Here is a 23,980-nt window from a genome sequence, read left to right as displayed (position 1 = left end):
GATACTGTGAGTCTTTAATTTTAGTCTTTCTGGTGGTTGTGAGGTGGTATCTCAGTGTAATTTTAATTTGCATTTCCTTTGCGAGCAGCGGTGTTCATCGCCTTTTCATGTGTTTATTGGCTAATTGAATAGCCTTTCTTTGAAACGTTTGTTCAAATCTTTTACTTATTAACTGAATTGTCTTTTTATTAATAATTCATAGGAGTTTATATCTATTCTAGATATGAGTCCTTTGTCAAATCTATGTATTGCAAATATCTTCATTCAGTCTGTGGCTTATCTGTTTACTTTCTAATGATGTATTTTTGAAGAACAGAAGTTTGTCATTTTAATGAGGTCCAATTTATCTATTTTTTTAATGATTATTACTTTTGTCTTCACTTTATGAAATCTCTGGCTCTCCCAAGATCATGACGATATTTCCTGTGTTTTATTGGGAAGTTTTATTGTTTTGTCCTATACTCTTAAGTGTATGATCCATTTTGGCTGACATGAAGTAAGGGGTAAATTATTTTTCTATGCAGATTTCTAATTATTCCAGCACCATTTGTTGAAAAGACTATTACTTTTCCCAACTTTGACATAAAGTGATCATATAGATGTCAGTCTATTTCTGGACTTCCTACTCATTCCATTGGTCTGTTTGTCCAATGCCATATACTGTTCCTAATTACTGTAGCTTTATAGTGACTCGAGATCTGATAGTGACAGTACTGCAATTTTTTTTTCAAATTTGTCTTGGTCCTTCTAGTCCTTTGTATTTCCATATAAATTTTTAAATCAGCCTGCCAATTTTCACACACCCCCAAAACACATTGAGATTTTGGATAGGAATATATTAGGCACGTAGATTAATTTAGGAAGAATTTCTGTTTTAATGATAATTGATTCTTCCAGTACATGAATATGGAATCTCTCTCCCTTTCTTTAGTTCTTTAATTTCACTCAGCAAAGTTTTGTAGTTTTCACTGGAAAGATCTTTCACAAATTTTATTAGATTTGTTTTAAGATATTTGATATTTTTAACTATTATAAATGGTATTTTTTTTAATTTCCCAATATCATCACAATTTTTTTTGGTATGTTTACCTTGTATCCAGCGACCTTACTAAATTCACTTAATAAGTCAAATTGTTTGTACATTCTTTTGGATGTTCTACAGACAAACATATCATCTGCTAATATAAGAAGTTTTACTTCTTCTGTTCCAGCGTCTCCCACATCAGGGCAAGAGTCAGTATTTCACAGAGTGGGATGCTTTAAAGATGATGTCCCATTCTATGCCTAGTTTGCTGGTTTATCCTGAATGGATTTTTAATTTGTCAAATGCCTTTTATGCATCTATTGAGATACTCATATTGTTTTTCTTCATTATTATGCTAATTCAGTGAATTATATTAGTTGATTTTGGACTATTAAACCAACCTTGCATGTATGACATAAATCCCACTTGGTCGTAATGTATTATCATTTTTATATATTTCTGGGTTCTGTTAGAAAATATGCTCTTCAGGATTTTTGTGTCTATGCTCAAAAGAGGTATTAACCTATAATTTTCCTTTTTTATAATATCCTTGTTCAATTCTTGTAACAAAGTTACCCTGGTCTCAAAAAGTGGGTTGAAAATTACTCCCTATTTTAAAATTTTTTAAGAGTTTGTATAAAGTTGGCATTTATTTATCCCTTAAATGTTTGCTAGAATTTGTCTGTGAAGCCATATGGGCCAGGAATGTTTTAAAGTATGTATTTAATTTAATAGTTTTCAGATTTCCTATTTCTTTCGTCCCCTTTTTGGTAAGTTGTATTTTTCTAGCAATTTGTCCATTTTATGTAAATATTAAATTTATTGACATAAACTTTTTTATAATGTCCTCTTATTATCTTTTATAATGCTTGTACTTCCTATAGTGATACTCCTTTTTAAATTCTGATATTGGTTATTGGTACCTTCTATTTTTTTTTATTAGCCCTTTAAGTTGTTTATCAATGTTTTTGTCTTTTCAAAGAACCAACCTTTGGATTTGTCAATCCTCTGTGTTGTCAGTTTGTTTTCTTTTTCATTCATGTCCACTCTTACTTTTATTATTTCCTTCCTTTTACTCTCTTTGGGTTTAGTTTGCTGTTCTTCTACTAATATCTTGAGATGTATACTTAGCTAATTGATTTTCTGTCTTTTCTAATATGTAAAACTAAAGCTATACATTTATCTCCATTAGCAACTTTATATCTCACTAGTATTTGTATGTAGTATTTCCATTATCATTCCCTTCGCTTTTTATTTATAAATTTATTTATTTATTTTTGGCTGTGCTGGGTCTTCATTTCTGCACGCAAACTTTCTCTAGTTGTGGTGAGCGGGATCTACTCTCTCATTGCGGTGGCTTCTCTTGTTGCGGAACGCGGGCTCTGGGCACTCGAGCTTCAGTAGTTGTGGCTCACAGGCTCTAGAGCGCAGGCTCAGTAGTTGTGGTGTGCTCCGTGGCATGTAGGATCTTCCTGGACCAGGGCTCAAACCCGTGTCCCCTGCATTGGCAGGTGATTTCTTAACCACTGTGCCACCAGGGAAGTCCCATTCCTTTCTTTTTTAAATAAAATCTTTGTCTTGTGTCATGGATAGAAAATTTTTTCTTTTTCTATATATTGCTTATTTAAAAAAATATAAAGTTTTCTTAAGCTCTCTTCATTCTCTGTTTCTTCCACGTTAGTCCATTCATTCTTTTCTTCCTCTCTCCCTTACTCCCTCCCTCCCTTTTTGCTTTTCTTCCTATCTGTTGGTTCTGATCTCTGTCTTTCACACTGGAGAATTTCCTTCAATGCCTGGTGATCCTTGGCAGTCTGTTCATAGTAAAGAGTGGGGCACTAAAAAAGCTGAATGAATTTCTGTGCATATGAGAGAAGGTATTGTCGCCTGGACGGCATTACATATGGTAACTGAGTGATCCACAGACGTCTGTATAACATGCGCCATTCACTTTCTCCAGGACAGACCCTTCAAGCTATTGCATATGAAGGTCCCCCTGGCTCCTGCACTGCTGGCAATGTGGGGACTGGAAAGTGAAGGTCTCACTGTCTGTTAGTGTGCAGACCAACCCCCTATTTTCCTGTTTGGTTCCTCATCCCTGCCCTCTGTTGATAATATAAGAGCGTAACTGTCTCCCGTCAATTATCTCTTCCCCTCTCATCTTCCCAAGGCTTTTCACATCACTTTTTAAAAGCTCCCTATTGGCTGGTTACCTCCACGGTGTTAACATTTGGGTATCTTTCTTCAGCAGCCACATGAGGTCGTATCACTGGATCTCCTGTGCTGTGAGACCAGGCTGTGCCCACTCCTCCTTTTCTGTTCAACCCTTCCCTTCTCCTATCTCCCAGCCTCTGACAATCATACCTTCCCTTTTGCATTGCCAAGAACTTCTTGGGCAAGGCTTTAAGTTAAAGCAACAGAGAGTCCTCTCCTCTGGTCTCACACTCTGCCCCTCAGTAGATTCTATAAGGTGCAGACTTTCCCTAACACATGGCTTCTAATGGGGGTGGGGGGCGTCCAGCCCTCCTGTGGGGCAAGGGCAGCCGGAGGTCTTTCTCCTAGAGGTCTTGTTTTCAGAGCAAACCCCAAGGATTCAGCTTTCCCATTTCTCAGGGTTGGTGACCCCGCTTGAAGGTTTCCAAGACCCTAAAGCCCTCAACAAATTCTCAGCAGGCAGACTTGCTTCCACCACCTCCATGGGGCCCGGTGGCCAACCTTTGGCTCATCATTTACCACCTTTCTCTCCAGATCCCCTTCCTGGGAGCTGGGATTAAGATCCATGAGAAAAGGGTGTCAGAAAATCTGCGGCCCTTCCACGACCGGATGGAAGAATGTTTCAAGAGCCTGAAAGTGAAGGTGGAGAAGGAGTACGGTGTCAGAGAGATGGTACTGGTGGTCCCTGTGGCCGGGAGGGGTGGGGCAGGGAGGAGGATGAGATTGGAGCCAAGGAACCTGCCCTTGAGGAGAAGGACCTGAGAGCCAGCAGTGCCAGGGCCAATCCAAGGAACCTTTCTGGAAACTTGGTCCCTCAAAAGTCACCCCAGATAAACGCCAGTTACAAATTGAGGCCTTAGCACTCAAGGGACCGTGCTAATAATAAAAGCAATGTTGGTGAAGCACCTGTTATGTGCCGGTCTAATCTAAGCACGTAGGTCATTTTGTCTTCACAACAAGCCTGGGCGTGACTTTTAACGCCCTGTGTCTCTTCTGGAGGTTCCTAGGTGTAAGTGACTTGCCAGAGGCTACATGACAAGTGAGTGCAGGTCACTGCCCCCGGCTCTGTTGGCCTGCAAAGCCAGCGCTTTGGGCCACTCACAAGCTCCGAGTCCTCAAGAGGCCATCAGCCTGGTGCTCACGGGACTTCTTCTTTATCCTCTTCCCCAGAAAGTAGCATCATAAAACGGCAAGGCAGTGTGTCCTTCAGAGGCCTTCTGGCCCAACCCTCTGAGTTTACAGATGGGAAAACTGAGGCCCAGAGACGAGAAGTGAGTTACTGGAAAGCATGGAGGTGAACTCAGGTCTCATCTTCTGGCACAACAGTTTTTCCATGAGACAGGTCGCCTCTTCCAGCACTCCCTGTGTGACAGCCCAATGCAGTTCTGATGGCAACCACCCAGAGTTAGGTGACATTGCATAGGTTAAGGGCAAAGTCCTCCACAAGACTCCCCTCACTTCAGACACCAGGGTTCCCAGGCCACCTGCACCTCTGACCAACTGGTTACAACTCTGGAGGTTCCCACCACCCCTTCAGGTCTGATAATTTCACAAAAGTCAAGGAGTCGGCCCTCCCTCCAATATCCATGAGTTCCCTACTCGCAGATTCAACCAACGGAGGATCAGAAATACTTGGGGAAAAAAATCGAGAAAGTTCCAAAAAGCAAAACTTGAATTTGCTGTGCCGGCAACTGTTTACCTCCCATTTACATTATAGTTACAACTATTGACATAGCGTTTACATTGCATTAGGTATTATAAGTAATCTAGAGAGGATTTAAATTCTACTGGAGGACATGTACAGGCTACATGCAAATATTGTGCCATTTTATGTCAGGGACTTGGGCATCGCTGGATTTTGGTATCCTCCGAGGTCGTAGGTACTGAAGGATGACTGTACTTACGATTACAGTTTTATTAGCAAGGAAACAAATCAGGACCAGCCAAATGAAGAGAAGCATAGGTCTGGGAGGGTCCCAAACACACAGCTTCTGTGTCCTCAGGACATGTCATCGTATCTCTCCTACTGGCACCTCCATGTGTGATTACCAGCCGGGAAAGCTCACCTGAGCCTAAGTGTCTGGAGTTTTAATTGGGGTTCATAGGCATGATCGAATGAATCGTTGGCCACGTGGTTGACATCCATCTCCAGTCCCCCTTCCTCCCCAGAGGCTGAGCTGATATTATCTGGCCCAGAGTCCCAGCCCTGTAATCACAAGGTTGCTCTTTCTGGCCAGCCCCCATCCTGAGTCTTCCCATCAGTGTAAAGGGGCCACTGTGAAAAACAAAAGACACTCCTACCAGTGGGGAAATGGCAAGGATTTAGACATCACCTCCCAGGAGCCAGGAATAAAGGCCTGACAAATTCTTTATTAAACAGCTGTGCGTAGCCTCAGCCAGCCAGGAAGTTTTTGCTCTGCCCCACGCAGACCTGGCTACTAACCACACCCTCCTCCCCGCCCGCAGCCCGAATTCGAGGACAGGCGAGTGGGCCGGCCCCGGTCCATGCTGCGCTCCTACAGGCAGATGTCCATCATCTCCATGGCTTCCACGAGCTCTGACTGCAGCACGCCCAGCAAACTCACCTCCGAGAGGTCAGTCCCCACCCCACGCAGCCCCCCGTACCCCTGCAGCAGCCTAGCCCTCAGCAAAGCCTCGCTCCTTGCCCTTCTGTCCTTGGCCGTCCTACATCTCCGTGCCCTTCTGTTTGAAAGCCCTTCCCCACCTAGCGCCTCATCAAAACCCTCACAACTACCCTGTGCGGCTTATTGCCGTTGTTAGCGGGTCAGTCGAGGCCCAGAGAGGTGTGGTGGCTCTTCCTGAGGACCCAGCAGGACACCGCACGGCCCACAGGCTCCCCGTCCAGCCACCTCCATCAGCCAGCCTGAGCTCCTCATCTTCTTGCCTCTGCCGGGGCTCCCGTCCCCACCAACTCCCCATCCCAGAGCTCCTCCTCCTGTGCCTGCCTATACCTCTGTCGGGGTTCCCCTCCTCGGCCAAGAAGAGCCTCTCCCCTTCCACTTTCTTGGAGCCATCTGCGCGACCTGGCCCAACTCAACTAACGTAATAGCAGATCCTGTGATGGAGAACTCTCTCTGGGAGAATGTGCTAAGGGGTCCTTGACCTCATCTCTTGTCTACTCTGCAAGGTTGCTGCAAACACCCCCGTTTACTGAAAAGGAAATCGTGCCTCAGAGAGGTTGAGTGATTTGCCCAAAGTCATTCGGCTAAAAAGTGGCGTAGATTTGAATCCAGATCCCTATTTTTAACCGGTTTTCTCTTCCTATCACCAGTCTTACAGCCCGCTGCCTTCAATTTTATTTTACCCTGTAGTTTGAGTGTTTGCAAATTAAGCCAGTGGCTCCCCAAACTCTGCCAGGTGAGCTGATCTACCCCCCGACCCCGTGGTGACAGCTCAGTCAGCCTGGGTCCCTGCAAGACAGTTCCACTGAAGCTCTTAACTGCAGTTTTTGCTGCTGTCCCTCTTACCATTCAGCTTCGACCAGGAGTTAGCACCTCCCAAGGCTCCGAAAGTGGAGCAAGAGGAGCCGATCTTCCCAGGGAGCACTCTGCCAGAGGTCAAGCTGCGGCGGTCCAAGAAGAGGAGCAAGAGAAGCAGTGTGGTGTTTGCGGACGAGAAGGCCACGGCAGACCTGAAGCGGGTGAGTGGCCAAGGCTGGATCTTCTCTGACACCCTCGGCAGATCTCCACTGCATGCCCGGCACACTGCCTGGGGCTCCGAGACGAGCGCCGCTCAAGCCTCACCCTCACGATGAAGTGGGGTTCCCGAGGTGGCATCTCAGGGGCAGGGAGGTGAAGTGCTTGCTGGCGCCCCTGCAGCCTGGATGTGACAGAGTGGGGTATGACCCAGCCTGTCACTGTGTCCTTCCTACCATCGCAGAGGACTCTGAGGCTGGGGAGAGGCTGCCCGGTCCACCACTGAGCAGGAGAGCCGCCCTCCCAGGGCTGGGCCAGGTGTTTCCGCCTCGGCCCTCTATCCCCACCTCAGGGCCATTCTAACCACTGACGTCTCAGACTCTGCTAAGCTCTTCCAGTGGACCGGGAGCCCAGCTGGGGATGCAGAGATGAACTTCTCACTGCCCTGACTTTAAGAGTTACTGTCTTATAAACGAATAACTATTTAATATGAGACTTGGTACCAGACAGCCCTGGGTTCAACCCCAGCTTCCCCCTGAAAGAGAGGTTTGTTGAAAGCATTCTGGGAGCCTGGAAGGGGGAGAGGGATTTACTCTCCTGGGAAGGGAGGGCTGCCGGATGAAAGGGCAAAGGCCCAGCTGAGATGCCTTCCAGCGACGAAAGAATCCCCCACAAACTTCCCAGTAGGCCTCAGAGGCTATTCTTGCCAGGGGGGGAAGGCCGGAAACAAGACTGTGTTTCACAATTCTAGGGGGCGTCATTCACACAATAGTCTAAATGTATGCCCCCCCCGCCCCCCCACACACACAGCAGAGTTGTATAGTATACAACCTGTGCAACCATGCATGGCACGCTGACATAGAGTGACACAAAACAGAATAAATGAACTTGGGGCGGGGCCTTAGAAGCCATGGCAAACCTTTATCGCTGACTTTTCAGGGCCTAGAACTGCCTCATGCTAAGCCTCTGTGGTGTGTGTCTGTGTGTCTGTGTGTCTCTGTATGCACATGTGGGCATGATATGTTCATCCAGCTTTCCAGGAAGCACGAGTTCATGAGTGATACCAACCTTTCGGAGCATGTGGCCGTCGCCCCCAGGGCATCCATCCTCTCTCAAATGAGTTTCGCCAGCCAGTCCATGCCCACCATCCCAGGTATGCACCCTGCCACCACCAGCACGGGGGGTATAGAGGTGTCTGGGGGTGGAGGAGGGTGGGAACCATATCTACATAGCAAAGTGAGCTAAGCACCATGGGGGTAAGAGGCTCTGCTCACAGCCCCCCTGTCCTTTGAGCTCTCGCCACATCCACCCACTTCTGTGGCCCTGCCAGGGCTGGAGTGGAGGCCTGCTGTCACTCTGGAGCTCAGGATCCACTGGGAATGTGGTATGTCCCACCAGGTGGTCCTGGGTTCTCAGTTAGCCAGGCCCTCCCAGGGATCGGGTAAATCTCTTAGCCTGTGTTTCCCTCTGGGGCCTGGAAGGCTGTTTCCGGAACTTACAGAAATCGCTGCCACACCTTACAGTTGCAGAGTGTTTGATGCACAGGTACTTCCATTCCCCCCATCACTCATTCATTGTCGTGAGGAGGTCTGCAGCTTACAGGTGACCTTTGCTAATTCACAGAGGGGGACCTGGGGCTCTAACTGGGGATGTAGCCTGCCCAAGAGCGCTCCATCTGGCACGTGGCAAGTCTCTAGTGTCCGCCAGTCTGTGCTTGGTGACAAATGTTCCTCCTTCGTTGTTTCATTTAAGCCTCAGCACAAACCTATGAAGTAGATCGTGTGACCAGCCCCATTGTATGGATGAGGAAACTGAGGCACTGAGAGTGTCAATCTCCTGACTGTCCCAGCCACTAAGTAGTGGAGGCCCCTGGAACTGTACCCCTAACGACTGCCCAGCCTCCCCAGGCAGGACACCCCCGTGCGGCCGTTTCACTCTTGTCCTCGCAGCAGGCCTCACAACGCCCTTGAGGTCTGTGCTCTTACCCCCAGGTACCCAAAGTCAAAACCGAGGGTCAGAGTCGTCTGTGTGACTCTGAGCTGGGGGCCATAATCACCAGATGACACCTTGTTTGGAGATGCTCTCCTTCCGGGACCTCTGGGTTCTCCGTGTTGGAAGACAAGAGTGAGCCCACACGATCTCCCCGACCTGGGCAAAAGGCCCTGTTCCCTGAGGAAGTCAGGGCCCCAGTGGCCAGGGCCTTCCCCCACCATGGACCCGTGTTTCCAGCCCAGAAGCCCTTGGACGAGGCCTCGATCGGGTCACGTTGCAGGCTGCTGTGTGCGGGGCTGGGCAGGCCTCAGCGCAGTGGACGGACGGGCTCGACAGTCCCGGCACGGCAGTACTCGGGCCTCCCGCCTCCTGCCTGCCCTGCCTGTTCTCCCTGGATGCTATCTCTGTCCCCCGCGTGCATCTCCCATCTGCCCCCCGAAGTCACCCTCTCTCCGCCCACCGCTCACGGCGGCTCTCGGCTCTCCCGCAGCCCTCACGCTCTCGGTGGCCGGCATGCCCGGGACGGAAGAGGCCAACTCATCCCCCCGCCTCAGCCAGACCTTCCTCCCTCCGTCAGAAGGCGACAAGAAGACGCTCAAGCGGAAGAAAGTAAATCAGTTCTTCAAGACGATGGTGAGCTCCCAGACAGTGCAAGGAAGGGGGGTGGGTGTGGGGAGGAGGAAGGGAAGAGGGGGAGGCGGAGAGAGGAGAAAATGGGGGCGTGTGTGTATATGCGCGTGTGCACGGTGTGGTCACCCTCAGGGAGGTATGGACAGGGCCCCCTAGGGTGGGGACGGTGGCCAGAAATGCCCAGAGTGCAGTTCTCCTCTTGGTCCCCAGGTGGCTGCCCTGAGCAGGTTGGACCCCAGCTGGGCTGCAGGAATGTGCCAGACGGGTGTGCAGGGCCCCTGGGACCTGAGAAACCATAGCTGTCCTTTGCTGCACCTGGGCAGCTAAAAGTGCTTTTTAATTCTTTTGGAAGAACTTTCCTATTCAACTTATATTACAGAATCCTACTATTTAAAAGTTTTGTTTCCAAGCCCTGACTTCTCAAGTCCCGTCTCCTATTGTTACTTGTCAGTCTTTGCTCAAGATGAAGGTACCACTGACCTTCACCACCTTGATCCTCAGGGTGCAATTAAAGCAGAACTCCGCTGCCGTAATAACTGCAAGTTCACCGTGAGCGTGCAGTGAGTCAGGCACCATGCTAAGCCCTTTCCAAACACGATCCCATTTGACCTTCCACTGTGAGGATTTTATCAGGCTCACAGAGTTAGGCAAGTGACTTGCCCAAGTTCACACGGTCCACGAAACAGCAAAGGCTGTGTTCTAACCACTGCGTGGCACAGCCTTTCTGGTCACATCAGTCAAAGTCACGGCAGCTCAGGCTCACTGGGTTAAGGGAGGGGTCAGCTCAGCAGCCCTTGTGAGTGGGACAGGAAGCCCTGCTTTGGTGCTCATGAGAACCCCATTTTGGGTTGTGTCTCCTTATCCTCTTCTCCCGCGCAGCTGGCTAGCAAACCTGCCGAAGAAGGCAAGCAGACCTCCAACTTAATGTCCACCGACCTGTGAGATGCTGCTGACCAGGGCTGCACCTGGGGAGACAAGGATGGGAGTTTCCAGAAGAGGAGACACACAGCGGCACATTGATGCCTCTAAGAGTGGGGAGACCGTCCATTGGTTGCCTGCACTCAGACAGAGGGAGTGGGCTGATCTAGGCCCCAGAACTGTCAGTGGTGACAGACCCAGTGTCACCAGGGCCCATGACCCAGGTGCTGGGTGACAATGCCCCACCTGGATTCTTAGCCACACGAGGATCCAGCAAGAATGCCTTCTCCCAGTACGCTCTGCCCAGCATCCTGGGCACACCTTTTCATAGCCCAGTTTCTTAGGTATAAGGAGCTATATTTTTGTATCATTTTCTAAGCTTAACAGAAAAGCTTTTTTTTTTCGGTACGCAGGCCTCTCACTGTCGTGGCCTCTCCCGTTGCGGAGCACAGGCTCCGGACACGCAGGCTCAGCGGCCATGGCTCATGGGCCCAGCCGCTCCGCGGCATGTGGGATCCCCCCGGACCGGGGCACGAACCCGTGTCCCCTGCATCGGCAGGCGGACTCTCAACCATTGCACCACCAGGGAAGCCCCCAGAAACGCTTTTAAATATTCTTTTATTTTATTTTTGGTTAACAGTTTTGTACTTTACATTTTTTAATACAACCCACCCATCTTTTTTCTAGCTGATCATCTCCAAAGTGTTGCTATTTCTTACTGACAATAAAAACGATTCCGTGACTCAAGCAAGCCTCATTGCATAATTCCATCAGCTGAATCCCTACGGCCCAGGACTGGACAGGTTGCTCCTGGGGCTGGTCGGGAGGACGGGCAGGCCCAGGGCCTCCAGTGATGTTAAGAAACCTGGCTGCAGCCCATCCCAGTGCAAAATCCGTCCACCTTGTTTGTGCCACCCCCAAGAATCTTCTCCGCGACTTCAGTTCGTTTAAATATTCGTTTATTTCATTTTGGGTTAACAGTTTCGTACTTTACATTATTTCCCAGATGAAGACACCGAGGCACAGAGGCGCTGTGTGAGCTAAGATCATACACGTGATACATGGAAAGGCTGGGATCAAACTGGCAGGAGCTGGACAGGAAACTTGGCTTTAACTCTGTGCTGCCTCTTGCACGCCTTCACGCATGGGCCGTCTGTCGCCTTTGTCCACCCCAGTCTCTTCCCGTAGCCACCACGGCCCCTCACCAAGCCCCAGCCCTGTTGCCCGGTCCAGCTTCCACTCTCTCCTCAACAGTCCAGTGGGTTCTGTTTCGGTGGTAGTTGGGGCTTTGGCTGCATCACGAGTGCTCTAAGGTGAGGTGACAGCACCCAGAGGCTCGGAATCTGGCTGAGTTCACTTTCCAAAGGGGCACGGAAGTGCACGTACGCAAAGGAGTGTCCCCAGGGAGCTGAAGAGCTGGACCCACCAGGGCATCTTCGTGGCTTCACGGCTGGCGCTGTGAGCGGTGGGTGACAGTTATTTATTTATTTATTTTAAAGATTTTTTTTTTCATGTGGACCATTTTTAAAGTCTTTTTATTGAATTTGTTACAATATTGCTTCTGTTTTATGTTTCGGGTTTTTTTTTTCTTTTGGCCGCAAAGCATGTGGGATCTTAGCTCCCCTACCAGGGATCGAACCCACACCCCCTGCATTGGAAGGCAAAGTCTTAACCTCTGGACTGCCAGGGAAGTCCCGTGGGTGAAGTTTAAGTACTGCTTAGAGGAAGATCTTCAGAGCGATGAGGCCCAGAATGAGAGACGTTTCAGGGTGTGATAACGAGGGTATCAGGAGAGGCAAGGACCAGCCCCAAAGCTAACTTTTCTCTTCATAGGATTTTGCGAGAGGTGGACTCTGGAAGAAAGAGTGGGTCAGGTGAGGAACAGAGGCGTTGGGGGTAAAGGAATCGTCCCCTGTGAAGGGGGTAGGGCAGCGAGGTTAGGGTGGGTTTCTCCTGCCCAGAAGGAGTCAGGACAGAGCACAGATAAGGCAAGAGTTGATGTTCACCAAACCCGCAGTGCAAGTACCATGCAAAAGACTTCCATAGCTATTTATAAAATATGAATGTCTTCTATTTACTGAGAGGTTTATAATAAATAACCCTTATAATAATCAGGGCTACTAACCCAAACTCTTATAATAATAAGCACAGTTAACCATATTGTTTTTCTTAGATTTAACTCTTAATGACTCCAATGAGAAAATTCTTAAGAGAGTTAGATGCAGTTATTTTTGACTATTTATAAAACTGGGGGGAAAGGAAGTAGATTTTATGAAAAATATATCCCAACGGCAGACTCCCCAAATTCACACAGATCTTAAATGGAGTTTAAAACTAAACACAAATGACATATTTTGTGTTAAATGTTTAAATCAGTGAACACTTGGGAAAATATTAGGTTCTCATAAACAGTGGCTGCCTGAATCTTAGGGTTAAATGACCACATTTACAAATGAGTAGGTGTGGTTTCCAGGGATCTTAGGATTTGCCGTTAGGGCAGGTCACAGGAAGATCCACCCAGCTGCACCCTGGGTAATCATAGCGACCCTGACCATGAGACACAGAGGTAAGAGCAGGTGATCCCTGGGCCAGGCGTAGAAGCATCAACTCTTCTGATTTACAGGGACACATGGGGTGGTCACCACTGTGGCCCCAATTTCTACAGTGCAAACCACAGTAAAGAGGAGAGCTCACAGCCCATTCTCCTCCCTCACGAACGTGATGAGGACTGTCCAAAGCCCTGGAGAAAGCACCATCCCTGCCCTCAAGGTGCTGCGGGTCCCACAGTGAAGCAAAGTGTGCCAGGTACGGAGGGACCCAGCAGGGGAGGAAGGCTTCCCCGGCAGGATGGGAAGGTGAGTCGGAGTCGTCCAGGTGGAGAGGAGGAAAGGCAGGCACGTGCTGAGCAATTGTGAGAAGCTCACATGGCCACAACCGGAGGCGGGGCCTCAGAGAGGGGGTGGGGTGCGTGGGATGGGAGAGGTCAGACAGGTGTGTGCAGGGTCTTGAATGCCATGGTGGGCAACACACATGAGTACCTACTATGTGCCAGCCACTGCTCTTGCCAATTTGCACTTTAGTAACTGTTGAATCCTCACAACCACCCTCTGAAGCATAGACTATTATTTGTTCCAATTTACAATAAGGAAACAGGTCCAGAGAGGCACAGGCACTTGTCCTGGGTCACACAGCTTGGAAATGGCAGAGCAGGGACTTTATGCTTTGGGGTCCGAGGAGCAGGCTGTTGAGCAGCATGTTTCCAAGGGATAACATGGGGGACACAGCCTTTATCCCCAGATCACTTGCTCTCTAAGCTGCGTGTGCACTGGGGCTCCCTAAAAGCACTATGCCCAGCCCCACCTGGGCCTCACAGGTCAGAATCTCTGGGGCACAGGCCCGGGAGAGTGGTTTTGATCAGTTCTGTAGGTGGGTCCTATATATGAGACCTGCTGGGCAGGACCTTGAAATCCACACAGCTTTGCTTCCCATTTGCTAGATGAGGAAACTGAGGCCCAGAGGGGCCAACACAGCCCACCAAGTCCCAGAGTGAAAAAAGGAATAAGTGACCAAGCCCAGCTAGAGCGACTGCCTCTAACCAGTGTTCTTTACCCAGAGATAGGGGAAGGGGAGGGAGGGGGAGAGACAGAGAGGGAGGGGAACTCCTTGTGGAGCAGACTGTTTCTCTAGGTGCAGCACAAAGGCCACTGGTGGTATAGGAGGGATCTTCAGTGCACGTGGTCACAGCTTCACATAACATGGAATCCAGTTACATTAGCTTCCTATTGCTAGTGTCACAAATTATCACAAGCTTAGTGGCTTAAAACAACACAAACTTACCTACTACTGTTCTTGAGGTCAGAAGTCCTAAATTAGTCTTAGGGGTGAAAATCAAGATGACAGCATGGCTGGTTCCTTCTGGAGATTCCACTAGACCATTTCCTTGCCTCTTCCAACTTCTAAAGGTGGCAAGGCATTCAGCATTCCCTGGCTTGTGGCTACATCGCTCCAATCTCTGCCTCCATTTTTACGTCTCCCCCTCTGTTATTAAATCTCCCCTGTCTCCCTCTTAGAAGGACAATTCTGATTACACTGGGCCCACCTGGATTGTGCAGGATAATCACCCTATCTGGTCTTTACTTAATCACTTCTGCAAAGTCCCTTTTACCTTGGAAGATGACAAATTCACAGATTCTGGGGATCTGGAAGTGGACTTCTTGGGGAGGGGTCCTTATTCTGTCTGTCACACACAGGATGAGAAAAATCGCTCCCTTTTCAGTTCTCTTCAGTGCTTTTGCCTTCTCCAAGGAGAAGGTCCTTGGCCGGTGTGTTTCATCCCCTCTCTAACACCTGGCTGATCTCACGTCCTAGCACAGAGTGAGCAAGCTCAGGCCGGTGCTGCCTCAGTTTCCTCATCTGTAAAATGGTGATAATTACAGTACCTCCTAGAACTGCTGCGAGGACTGGATGAGATAACAAGGCAAGGATTCGGGCTGTGCCCAGCATGGTGTAAGCTCTAAGTAAATGCTCATTCTCCCTATTTTATTTATGGAAAATGATACTGGTACTGATGATCCATTCCCAGAAATCGTATGGAATTTATCTTTAAAATAAATTCATTAAGTAAAAAAAAAACAACAACAAAGGAAAAGAAACGTGAGAACCGATTAAAAAATTGTAAGTAAATCACAACTACAGGCACTGCACAAAGATGGCAAAAGGAGAAGGGGTGTGAGCCTCAACACTGTGTGACTCTGACAGTGTCCTGCACACACACGCCCAGAACTACTGCCGTGGAGAGACTCGATTAGCATTTTCTGAGTAAGTGAAGGAATGAGCTATTGCCAAGCATCGCTTCAGAGGCATTTCCTGCATCGTCTCATTCAGTTCTTGCAACAGTCCTTTGAGGGGGGTGACCCTGGTTAACCTCATTTTCCATATGAGCAAACAGAGGTTCAGAGATTAAACAACAGCAAGGCACTCCGAAAATATAACTGGAGGAGCCCAATTGGAATCCAGACCAGTCCAACTGTCCCCCTTGGCTGCCTTCTAAGGCATTTTGCCCCATTGCCAACCCAGTTCCCACTATTTCCATCACAGTGGCGTTAAGGTGTTTTTCTCCAGGGGGCATGTTTCCTCCTTGAAGCTGCTGCTGGTCCTGGGAACCTTTCTCTTTATTAAAGGGGCTCAGAAACCCTGGGCCACTGACCAGAGATGTCACCCAGTCTCTGCACTCTGCTCCCTGCCTTTAAAGAGTTGGCCACCAGAGAGCAGTGTTGGCCTATGTTTCTCCAGCCTCAAAATCACCCAGAAACCGGAGCAGCAGAGAGGGGACCCAGGATCAGTTCCAGCCTGGTTAAAGCCTGGGCCAGGCTCCTAGAAGCCCGCACTTGGGGACAGAGAAGCCAGCCCCATGGCAAGCCTCCAGAGTACACTGAGACAGCGCTGCGGAACACTGCTACCCTGGCAGGACAGGAGGCCCAGATAACAGCTCATTGCCATTCGCAGAGAACCGATCTCTTGTCACCATTTTACAGATAAGGAAACCGTGGCACAGATAGTCTTAGGCTAGAAGCCAACTAGTCCCAGATGCCCCCATTCCCCATCCCAACCAATCCTCACCCTGTCAGGCTTCCAGAAACCTTGAAACTCAGGAGCTATTGTGTTTCATGTGTACTAAGGAACAGAGCCCGAGCAGCCAAGCCTACAAAAGGGGAATCCAGGGAAGGCAGGTAAGTGCACAAGCTCGGGGACGTGTAGCCCCAGCTGGTGGCCCTCTCCCCAGAGGCCTCTCCCCTTGCCCTCAGGCTCCCAGCCCCTGAGAAGCGCTCACATTCACGGAGCACGTGCTACGTACGTGCCTGGCTTAGTCCTCAGAGCAGCACTGGGAGGGAGTTGCCTTTCCCCATTTTACAGATGAGGAAACTGAGGCCCAGGACAGTTGATTGCTATCTGAGGTGTTACCTTACCAAGGAGCAGAGTCAGGACTGAGACCCGGAAGTTTGGCTCCAGAGCTTGAGCTTCCTGCTCCCTGCCCTGCCCTGTGATGCAGCAGCAGCCAGTTCAGACCCCACCTGCCTCCTCGGCCTCTGGTTATTCATCCTCCTTGGCCTGTTTCTTCACACAGTCCTCCAGCCCATGAAAGTCAAAATCAGAGGTGATGGCCCCGGGGGGGTGGGGCCTGTGCACATTCACCCTTTCTGCAGGCCTTGAGCCCGTGTGGGCTCCTAGAGCCATATGGGCTCCAGTGCCTATGGCCGACTGCTGGGCACATGCTCCAGAAGAGTGGCAAAGCCTTCCCTCCTCCCCCGGCATTGCCCCCAACTGGTGAGATTGTCCCAAGGTGAGAGCAAAAACACTGTGTGGAGGAGGATAGATGCTGGGCCTCCTGCCCAAGCCTCCCTGTCAGTATCCGTCCTCTGGTACCCAGGCATTCAACAATCACCCTCTTCCTCATCAGCAGTGTCTGCCACATCCTGGGCTCTACACCTGATATATATCACATCATTTTTCATGCAAAATGCACACGAGACAGGTTCTATGTGCAGCTCCATTTAAGAGATAAGCAAACTGAGGCTTTGTGAGGCCAAGAAACAGAGCCAAGATCATGCAGCTACCAGACAGCAAAGGAAGGGCTTGAACCCAGCTCCACCCAGCCCCAGAGTGCATGTTTTTCATGTTCTATTGCCTTGTGCCAAACGTCTTAATCTGGGGCTCAGAATATATGGTCTTTTCTCATTCAAGAAGTGCTCCCTCTGGACTGCAACATGCAAACTGCTGCCCCGCATCTCTGGCTGGCTCAGGCCCCACCTGTCCAACCTTTTACTGTTTCCCCTGAAGCTGGGCAGACCATGCCTTCTCAGGCTTGGATTTCCACCTCTGGGAAATCTCAAAAAAGGCTAAAATAATTTCATCTCTAAAAGGACCCTAGTTTATAGAGACACTTGACTCTTTTCCTAGAGGCCCTGGGACGGCTCAGGGGGGCTTCCGGGATATAGCGCCCAAACCTCCCCTGGGGGTAGGACAGGCAGCTCCTGTTACACACCCCAAGGGCTGCAGCAGTGCTCCTGAAATCAGGAATGAATGAGGACTCTGGGGATGAGTTGGGTGCCCCTGGCCTGAAGGCCTGGCCCAGTTGCGAGGTGTGGGGAGGGCATGAGAGGCTGGGATCCCCGGCCACTGGACTCCTGGGCCAGAGCCTCTGTGTGGGCAAGGCCTCCTGACAGGCTGGACTCTCTCTGATCTGCAGGGGAAGGAACCGGGGCCCAGGTGCGATGGGAGGGTTAGGTGAGTATTTCTCAAAAACACCTCTAAGGAAGGAGACCCTGGCAATAGGCACAGGGCGGAACAAGGGGTCGGGAGACGGGGTCCAAACCCAGCCCAGCTGTGAACTTGTCACGTAACTCGGGGCCCCTCTGACCCTCACCTGCAGATGGTAGAGTTCAGCTGTATAGCTGGTGTCTGCACTAAGTATTCCTCCCTTTGTTCCTTCATTGTAAATCCCCACCTGCCATACCATCCCCCTGCCCACGTGCTGCTGCAACAACCAATTAACTGGAAAGGTAGCAAACTCAGTGATGAACTGTACGTATCAAATGTATACTGACTCTTCTGTATAGTAAGTAAAATTTGAGGGTGTCTCTAACCACCATGTTAAATGACTGACATCGATTATATCATGGAATGCTCACAGCATCCACAGAATTCACAGCATTATTTCCATTCTCACCTGAAAAAACTGAGGCCAAGAAAAGTTAAATCACTCGTCAAGCTTGCACAGTTGTTCAGCGGCAAAGCTGGGATTTGAACCCAGGTCCTCCTGATCTCAGGGCCTGTGTCTGCTGTATCTCTTCTACAGTGCCTCTTGCTGGCCTTTTATATTTAACCCCCAAAGAAAATCACATGTGTGCTTGCCTTTCTCTAATCATTTAAATCGGAAACTATAGAAAGCAACAACAAAATAACATCTAATTCTCTATCTTGAAATAATAATGGACAGTTTTATATTTACATAGTTCACATACATGTGTAAATATGTATTTTTACCAAAAAAATCATGCTATTTTGCAGCCTGTTTTTTCATATATTTTTAGAACATAATATTTTTTCATATCACTAAATATTCTACAATCTAATTTTCATAGCTGCATAATATTTCATCGTTTGAATGATACTAATTTTTTTTTTTAAAACCAGTCCCCTATGGTTGGACATTGGGGTGAGTTACAGTTTGTTACAGCTATAAATAATGCTATGGTGGATACCCCTGTAGCTAATTCTTGCTCTGTTTAATTCTGCAGGATAAATGATCAGAACTGACATTGGCAGGTTCACCGTCAGGCTTTGGATCTGTACTGGTGAGCTCCAGCGTGACTGTCCTTTGAAAAGTCAGAGCCCTGCCCTCAGCAAGTCAGGCCTGGTAGAAAAACTCTAAACGAAAGTGCAGCCTCTGTCACCTTGCTCTTCGGAAAGGAAGTGCAAAGGGTGCTGACCCCAAGCCTCACCTGGGCAATCATGCCCTTTCTGAGCCACCTTTCATTCGGTGGTTCTATATGGTGAGGACAGGAGGCTCCTCAGGGCCTGGGAGGACACCTCCCACCGAGGTGCCCGAACCCATCCTCTGGGCACCCAGACGCTGTTAATGAGATCCATTTGATGGCATCTAGGTTTTCCACGTGTACCTGATGTGGAGGAGAACAGAGACACAAGCAGGGAAGGATTCCTGTGAAGCACCTCCTCCAGCTGGGACAGGAAGCAGCCTCCTTCTTTGGCCTTGAAGACACATGAGGTCCAGAGGAGGTGAGAGGAAGTTGAATGGGGAGAAAGAAGGAAGTAGAGGCAGGAGGGCCAGAGGGAGGTGGTGACCGGAGAGGCTGGCTCAAACTTTTCTCCGATCTGCTGATCCCAAAGAGAGGTCTCCAGCTGCTCTAAAACCTGCTCAGGGGCAGCTGCCTGCCCTCTGAGAAAGGGGACTCACCCGCTCCGCAAGCTGAGGGCCTGCCCTGGGATGGAGGGGCGGCTGGGATAAGTCATCTCCAAGCCCACAGATGGAGAACGGAGCCCAGGGAGGGGACGGACTGGCCACAGGCAGAGAGAAGCCCAACTGGGGTGGGGCACCTGCTTCTGGAGCCTGGGGCAGAGATGGGGTGAGGGGAATGGGCTGTGGTGGGCTCTGCTCCTGGCCTCAGCTCCTGGGTCCCTGGGGGACTCTGCAGGCTGAAACATGAAGGGACTGTGATCAGATAAGGAACCAGAGCCTGCTTTGTCTCTGCAGCCAGAAAGAAACCTGGAGAGTACAAGTTCTCTCATTTTCCCCTGGAGTCCCATTCACATCCTCTTCCTTTTGTTGTTATTTTTAGGAGCTCCACTGCCCCTTCGGGAGAATCCACAGGCCTTTCTCTGCCTGCCTGCAGTGTGTGTGTGTGTGTGTGTGTGTGTGTGTGTGTGTGTGTAGGGAGATTGCCTATAACTGCTTGTCCTTTTGAAACTGACCAGAGGTGCTTCTGATTCTCCAGGACCAGCTTCTCTCCTGCAAACTCCAGAAGATGTGTCTTCCCTTCAAAAGACCCCACAATGTGGCTTCTCATAAAGTGTCCCCTCCAATCTGGGTGAGGTGTCAGGGTGAGAAGGAAGAGGGAGACAGAGGGGCTGGGGAAGAGACACAGAGATGACGTGAGACAGAGAGAGAGAGACCAATAGTGAAAGGAAGAGGGAGAGAAGCAGAGGTAGTGAGGACGTGAGTGAGAGGAGACAGAGGTAGAAAGATCTGGAATCAAGCTCAGGGAGAGACAGAGAGACTGTAAGAAGGGAGACGCAAACAGCTCAGTGCATAGAGAGAAGGAAGGAGACCAAGAGTGAGATGCAGAGAGGATGGGAGGAGAGAGAAGGAGAGTGAGAGGGTAGAAAACTCAGAAGGAGAGAAAGGGGAAAGGCAAGCTGAGACAGAATGAAGGAGGAACCGGGGAACGTGCTGAGGAGAAAGAGGGGAGACAGTGAGGAGGGAGGAAAGGCAAAGCAGAGGAGGAGAAGACAGGCGCCCTTGTCCTTGTTAACATCCGCGAGGAAGCTGGCCGAGCGTGTCCTTATGGGCCCTGCCGTGGCCATGGCCAGCAGGGAAGTGCCCCTCTGGTGACATGGGTGGCAGTCGAAGGAGGGAGGGGCAGGTCTGCAGCAGGTGGCCGCCCCTGGGTGGGGCCGCCAGCGGAGCCCTGGGGTATAAGTGGGAGGCCCAGCCGGCTGAGCACCTGTCAGGGCCAGCTCCCCTGCGCAGGTGCCAGGCAGGTGGCTCCGGCCGAGCCCAGCCCCAGCATGAGCTCCTTCGACCTCCCAGCGCCCTCCCCGCCCCGCTGCAGCCCCCAGTTCCCCAGCATCGGCCAGGAGCCCCCCGAGATGAACCTCTACTACGAGAACTTCTTCCACCCCCAGGGCGTGCCCAGCCCTCAGCGGCCCCCCTCCTTCGAGGGCGGCGGCGAGTACGGGGCCACCCCCAACCCCTACCTCTGGCTCAACGGGCCGGCCATGACCCCTCCACCTTACCTGCCGGGCGCCAGCGCCAGCCCCTTCCTGCCCCAGACCTACGGGGTGCAGAGGCAGCTGCTGCCCGGCGTGTCCGGGCTGGGGGGCGGCGACCTGGGCTGGCTGCCTATCCCCTCGCAGGAGGAGCTGATGAAGCTGGTGCGGCCCCCCTACTCCTACTCGGCGCTCATCGCCATGGCCATCCACGGGGCACCCGACAGGCGCCTCACCCTCAGCCAGATCTACCAGTATGTGGCCGACAACTTCCCCTTCTACAACAAGAGCAAGGCCGGCTGGCAGAACTCCATCCGCCACAACCTGTCTCTCAACGACTGCTTCAAGAAGGTGCCCCGTGACGAGGACGACCCAGGTAAGGGGCCTGCAGGCTCGTGCCCCCAGGGAAGGCTCAGTCCTCCCGACACCCCATTCTAGAAAGTCCTGAATACGGCCGTGCCCCCCGAGACTGGGGGCCAAAGGGAGTCATCTGTACACATGGACCCTGGAGGCAGATGTGGGTTTGGATCCTGGCCGTGCCGCTGACCAGTCAGGGACCTGTGAGCCTCAGTTTCCCCATCTGAAAAATAGGAATGTAAGAGTGGATCCTATACAGGCTTGTGGGTGGCGGGGTCACGAGATGATGTATGTGAGGTGTTTGGTGCTAACGAGTGCTCGATGGGCTGCAGTGATTGTGACAATTAACCTGAATCCCCAGAATCCAGCATGTAGGAAGTCCTTTGCCGGCAGGGGATGGGAAATGAGTGCTTGGACTAGATAAAGGCAAGTGTATCCTAGGCCTGATGGGAAGGGACCGGTGTCTGTGAAACAACCAGTAAGGGCCACATGATGCTGCCTGCCCTAGTTACATGGTTTCTTTGACTCCAGCCCTGTGGGGTGGCTCTTATGAAACCCATTTTACAGATGAGGAAAATAACACCTAGAGGTGAAGCAGCCTGCCTCGGGTGACACAGAAGGATGTGACAGTGACGGAGAATGAATCTGAATGGAGGTGACTCACACCACGGTGTGAATTTTTTAATGAGCAATTTCTAAAATATAGAGATGTACACAGAGTAATATATTAAATAGTCATGTGTCCATTTCCCAGAATTAAAGTCCACTCTTGTCCCAACATAGGAGCCCAGGGTACCTCTCAGAGGAACCCCACCTCCACCCTCTTTGAGGCTTGTGTGGGCAGGGCTGTTTGTCCCCCAGAAGAGGGTGAGCATCCCTTCCAAAGACTGGCCTCACCCTCAGGCCGAGAGACTCAGGCAGGCAGGGTTCAGACTGTCCTTCCTGGCTACAAAGCCCCTTTTATACATCTAGCATTAGCCCTCTCTCACAGCCAGCCTGAGGAAGAAGGGACAGGCCCAATGGGCCCACTTCTCATGCTAGGAAACTGAGGCTCACCCAAAGTCCCTCAGTCCGAAGCAGGGACTCAAGTCCATCCTTGGAGTTCACTCCCGAGACTTTCAGGGAGCCCTGAATTTCTCCCTGAGTTTTCTTTTACATCAGTAATGGAAGAAGCCCCACCCTCACCTTCCCCCAGTACTTGAACTTCTTAAAGAGACTGCACTGTAAACTCCTTCGTGGCTTAGGCCTCTCTTGTGTTGTGCTCCCAGGGTGCCTTGGTGTGAGGTGGGTGCTTAAATAAAGATCCGTGTGCTGTGGCCTTGGAGGGGGTTTGTGGAATTCCTGTTTTGTTCTCTGCCTTTCTGCATTTGTTACCTTCGATTGTAGTTTGTGACAGTAAGAAGGAGCAGAAGCAAAGCATTGGCTCCGTCTCTCTACTTACCTTCTCCTGCTTTTGTGCCAGGCAAAGGGAATTACTGGACCCTGGACCCCAACTGTGAGAAGATGTTCGACAATGGAAACTTCCGCAGGAAGAGGAAGAGAAAATCGGACGTTTCCTCCAGCACGGGCTCCTTGGCCTCGGAGAAAACAGAGCCCAGTCTCCTGGCAGGCAGCCCCAAGACCACGGAGGCCCAGGACATCTTGGATGGTGCTTCGCCGGGTCCCACCAGCTCCCCAGAGAAGCAGCCCTCGCCGCCCCCGCCGGGAACCCCGTGCCTCAACAGCTTCCTCTCCACCATGTCAGCCTATGTGAGTGGGTCAAGCCCCGTGGGCCGCCCTGTGGCCACGCCGGGACTGAGCCCGGAGCCCGCTGACAAGGTGGGGCAGAACTTGCTGAACTTCAACTCCTACACCCCACTCACCAACTTCAGTGGCCACGCGGGCGGGGGTGAGTGGGCCAGCCCCACACCCAGCAATGCTCTGGGCTACGGAGGCTCTGTCCTCAACCAGTTCAGCCCTCACTTCTACAACAGCGTCAACACAAACAGCATCCTCTACCCCAGGGAGGGCGCCGAGGTCTAGAAACACAACAGCTCCCGAACCAGATGGACACGCTCGGGGTCCTCCATTTCAGCATCCAAGTGGTCCAAGACCTCCAAACTGCCCAGACATACACAGGAGGCTCAGAGGAATTCATCGTTTTTCTAGAACATTGTGTAAACCTTGTGTTTATCACATATCCATCCACAGACCCACAACCAGCTTTGCAGTAGAAATACTGGTGCCTGCATGACAGTAATCAACTTGGCCATTTATTGAGCACTTACTATGTGCTGGGTGCTGTACTAAGCTCTTTGAAGGCGTGATCGTACTTTCTATTTACAGCCACCTTGTGAGGGTCATATAAACCTCCCCATTTTACAGATGAGAAAACTGAGGCTTGAGGAAGTTAAGTAACTTTCCCAGGGTCATACAAACTAGGAAGCGGCAGAACCAGGAGTCAAGTCCAGGTCTCTATGACTCCCAAAGTTTGGGCCAATGAAGGCTGGGATGGAGGAATTGGTTGAGCAGCCAGGGAAGGTCAGTGTGGAGAGCTGATGAGGGCAAGCATATGCAAATCTCCCCACTGCCTTCTGGCCGTCCATGAAATTTAGCACCAGCCCTAGGCACATCTCATCTCGGTCCAAGTCCTCATTCTATGGCCCCCCACTTACCGGCCGACACTCCTTTTGCTACTACTCAAGGG

At 50.6% G+C, this 23,980-nt stretch overlaps 2 protein-coding genes across 3 annotated transcripts in view; both read left to right on the top strand.

Moving 5' to 3' along the window:
* DOCK2 (dedicator of cytokinesis 2) overlaps positions 1–11,178 on the top strand; it is a 405,630-nt gene extending 394,452 nt beyond the window's left edge. The window contains exons 47-52 of the mRNA XM_067732884.1: positions 3,770–3,907; positions 5,702–5,829; positions 6,731–6,896; positions 7,924–8,044; positions 9,374–9,516; positions 10,393–11,178. Of these exons, the coding sequence (XP_067588985.1) occupies positions 3,770–3,907; positions 5,702–5,829; positions 6,731–6,896; positions 7,924–8,044; positions 9,374–9,516; positions 10,393–10,455 (759 nt within the window). The 3' untranslated portion in view covers positions 10,456–11,178. The remainder of the gene's footprint in view (positions 1–3,769; positions 3,908–5,701; positions 5,830–6,730; positions 6,897–7,923; positions 8,045–9,373; positions 9,517–10,392) is intronic.
* A 9,558-nt stretch (positions 11,179–20,736) lies between these two features.
* Positions 20,737–23,762, top strand: FOXI1 (forkhead box I1). Of its 2 annotated transcripts, none has more exons than XM_067730161.1 (2): positions 20,737–21,313; positions 23,039–23,762. In XM_067730161.1, the coding sequence occupies exons 1-2, from the start codon at positions 20,737–20,739 to the stop codon at positions 23,314–23,316; spliced, it is 855 nt and encodes a 284-aa protein (XP_067586262.1). In that variant the 3' UTR covers positions 23,317–23,762. The 2 variants fall into 2 exon arrangements, with proteins under 2 accessions (XP_067586262.1, XP_067586261.1); XM_067730160.1 differs by having other exon boundaries at positions 22,757–23,762.
* Positions 23,763–23,980: the final 218 nt, after the last annotated feature.

This window comes from Pseudorca crassidens, chromosome 3, assembly GCF_039906515.1.
Source record: "Pseudorca crassidens isolate mPseCra1 chromosome 3, mPseCra1.hap1, whole genome shotgun sequence".
NCBI lineage: Eukaryota > Metazoa > Chordata > Mammalia > Artiodactyla > Delphinidae > Pseudorca > Pseudorca crassidens.
Note: the sequence above shows the minus strand (reverse complement) of the source record. Positions and strands in the feature narration are given on the sequence as shown.

What these genes read in the sequence shown, in the direction of transcription:
- FOXI1 (XM_067730160.1), top strand. Translation starts at nt 20,737, where the DNA reads ATGAGCTCCTTCGACCTCCCAGCGCCCTCCCCGCCCCGCTGCAGCCCC. An exon ending in CCGTGACGAGGACGACCCAG is followed by an intron (nt 21,314 to 22,756) that starts GTAAGGGGCCTG and finishes CTTTTGTGCCAG; the next exon opens with GCAAAGGGAATTACTGGACC.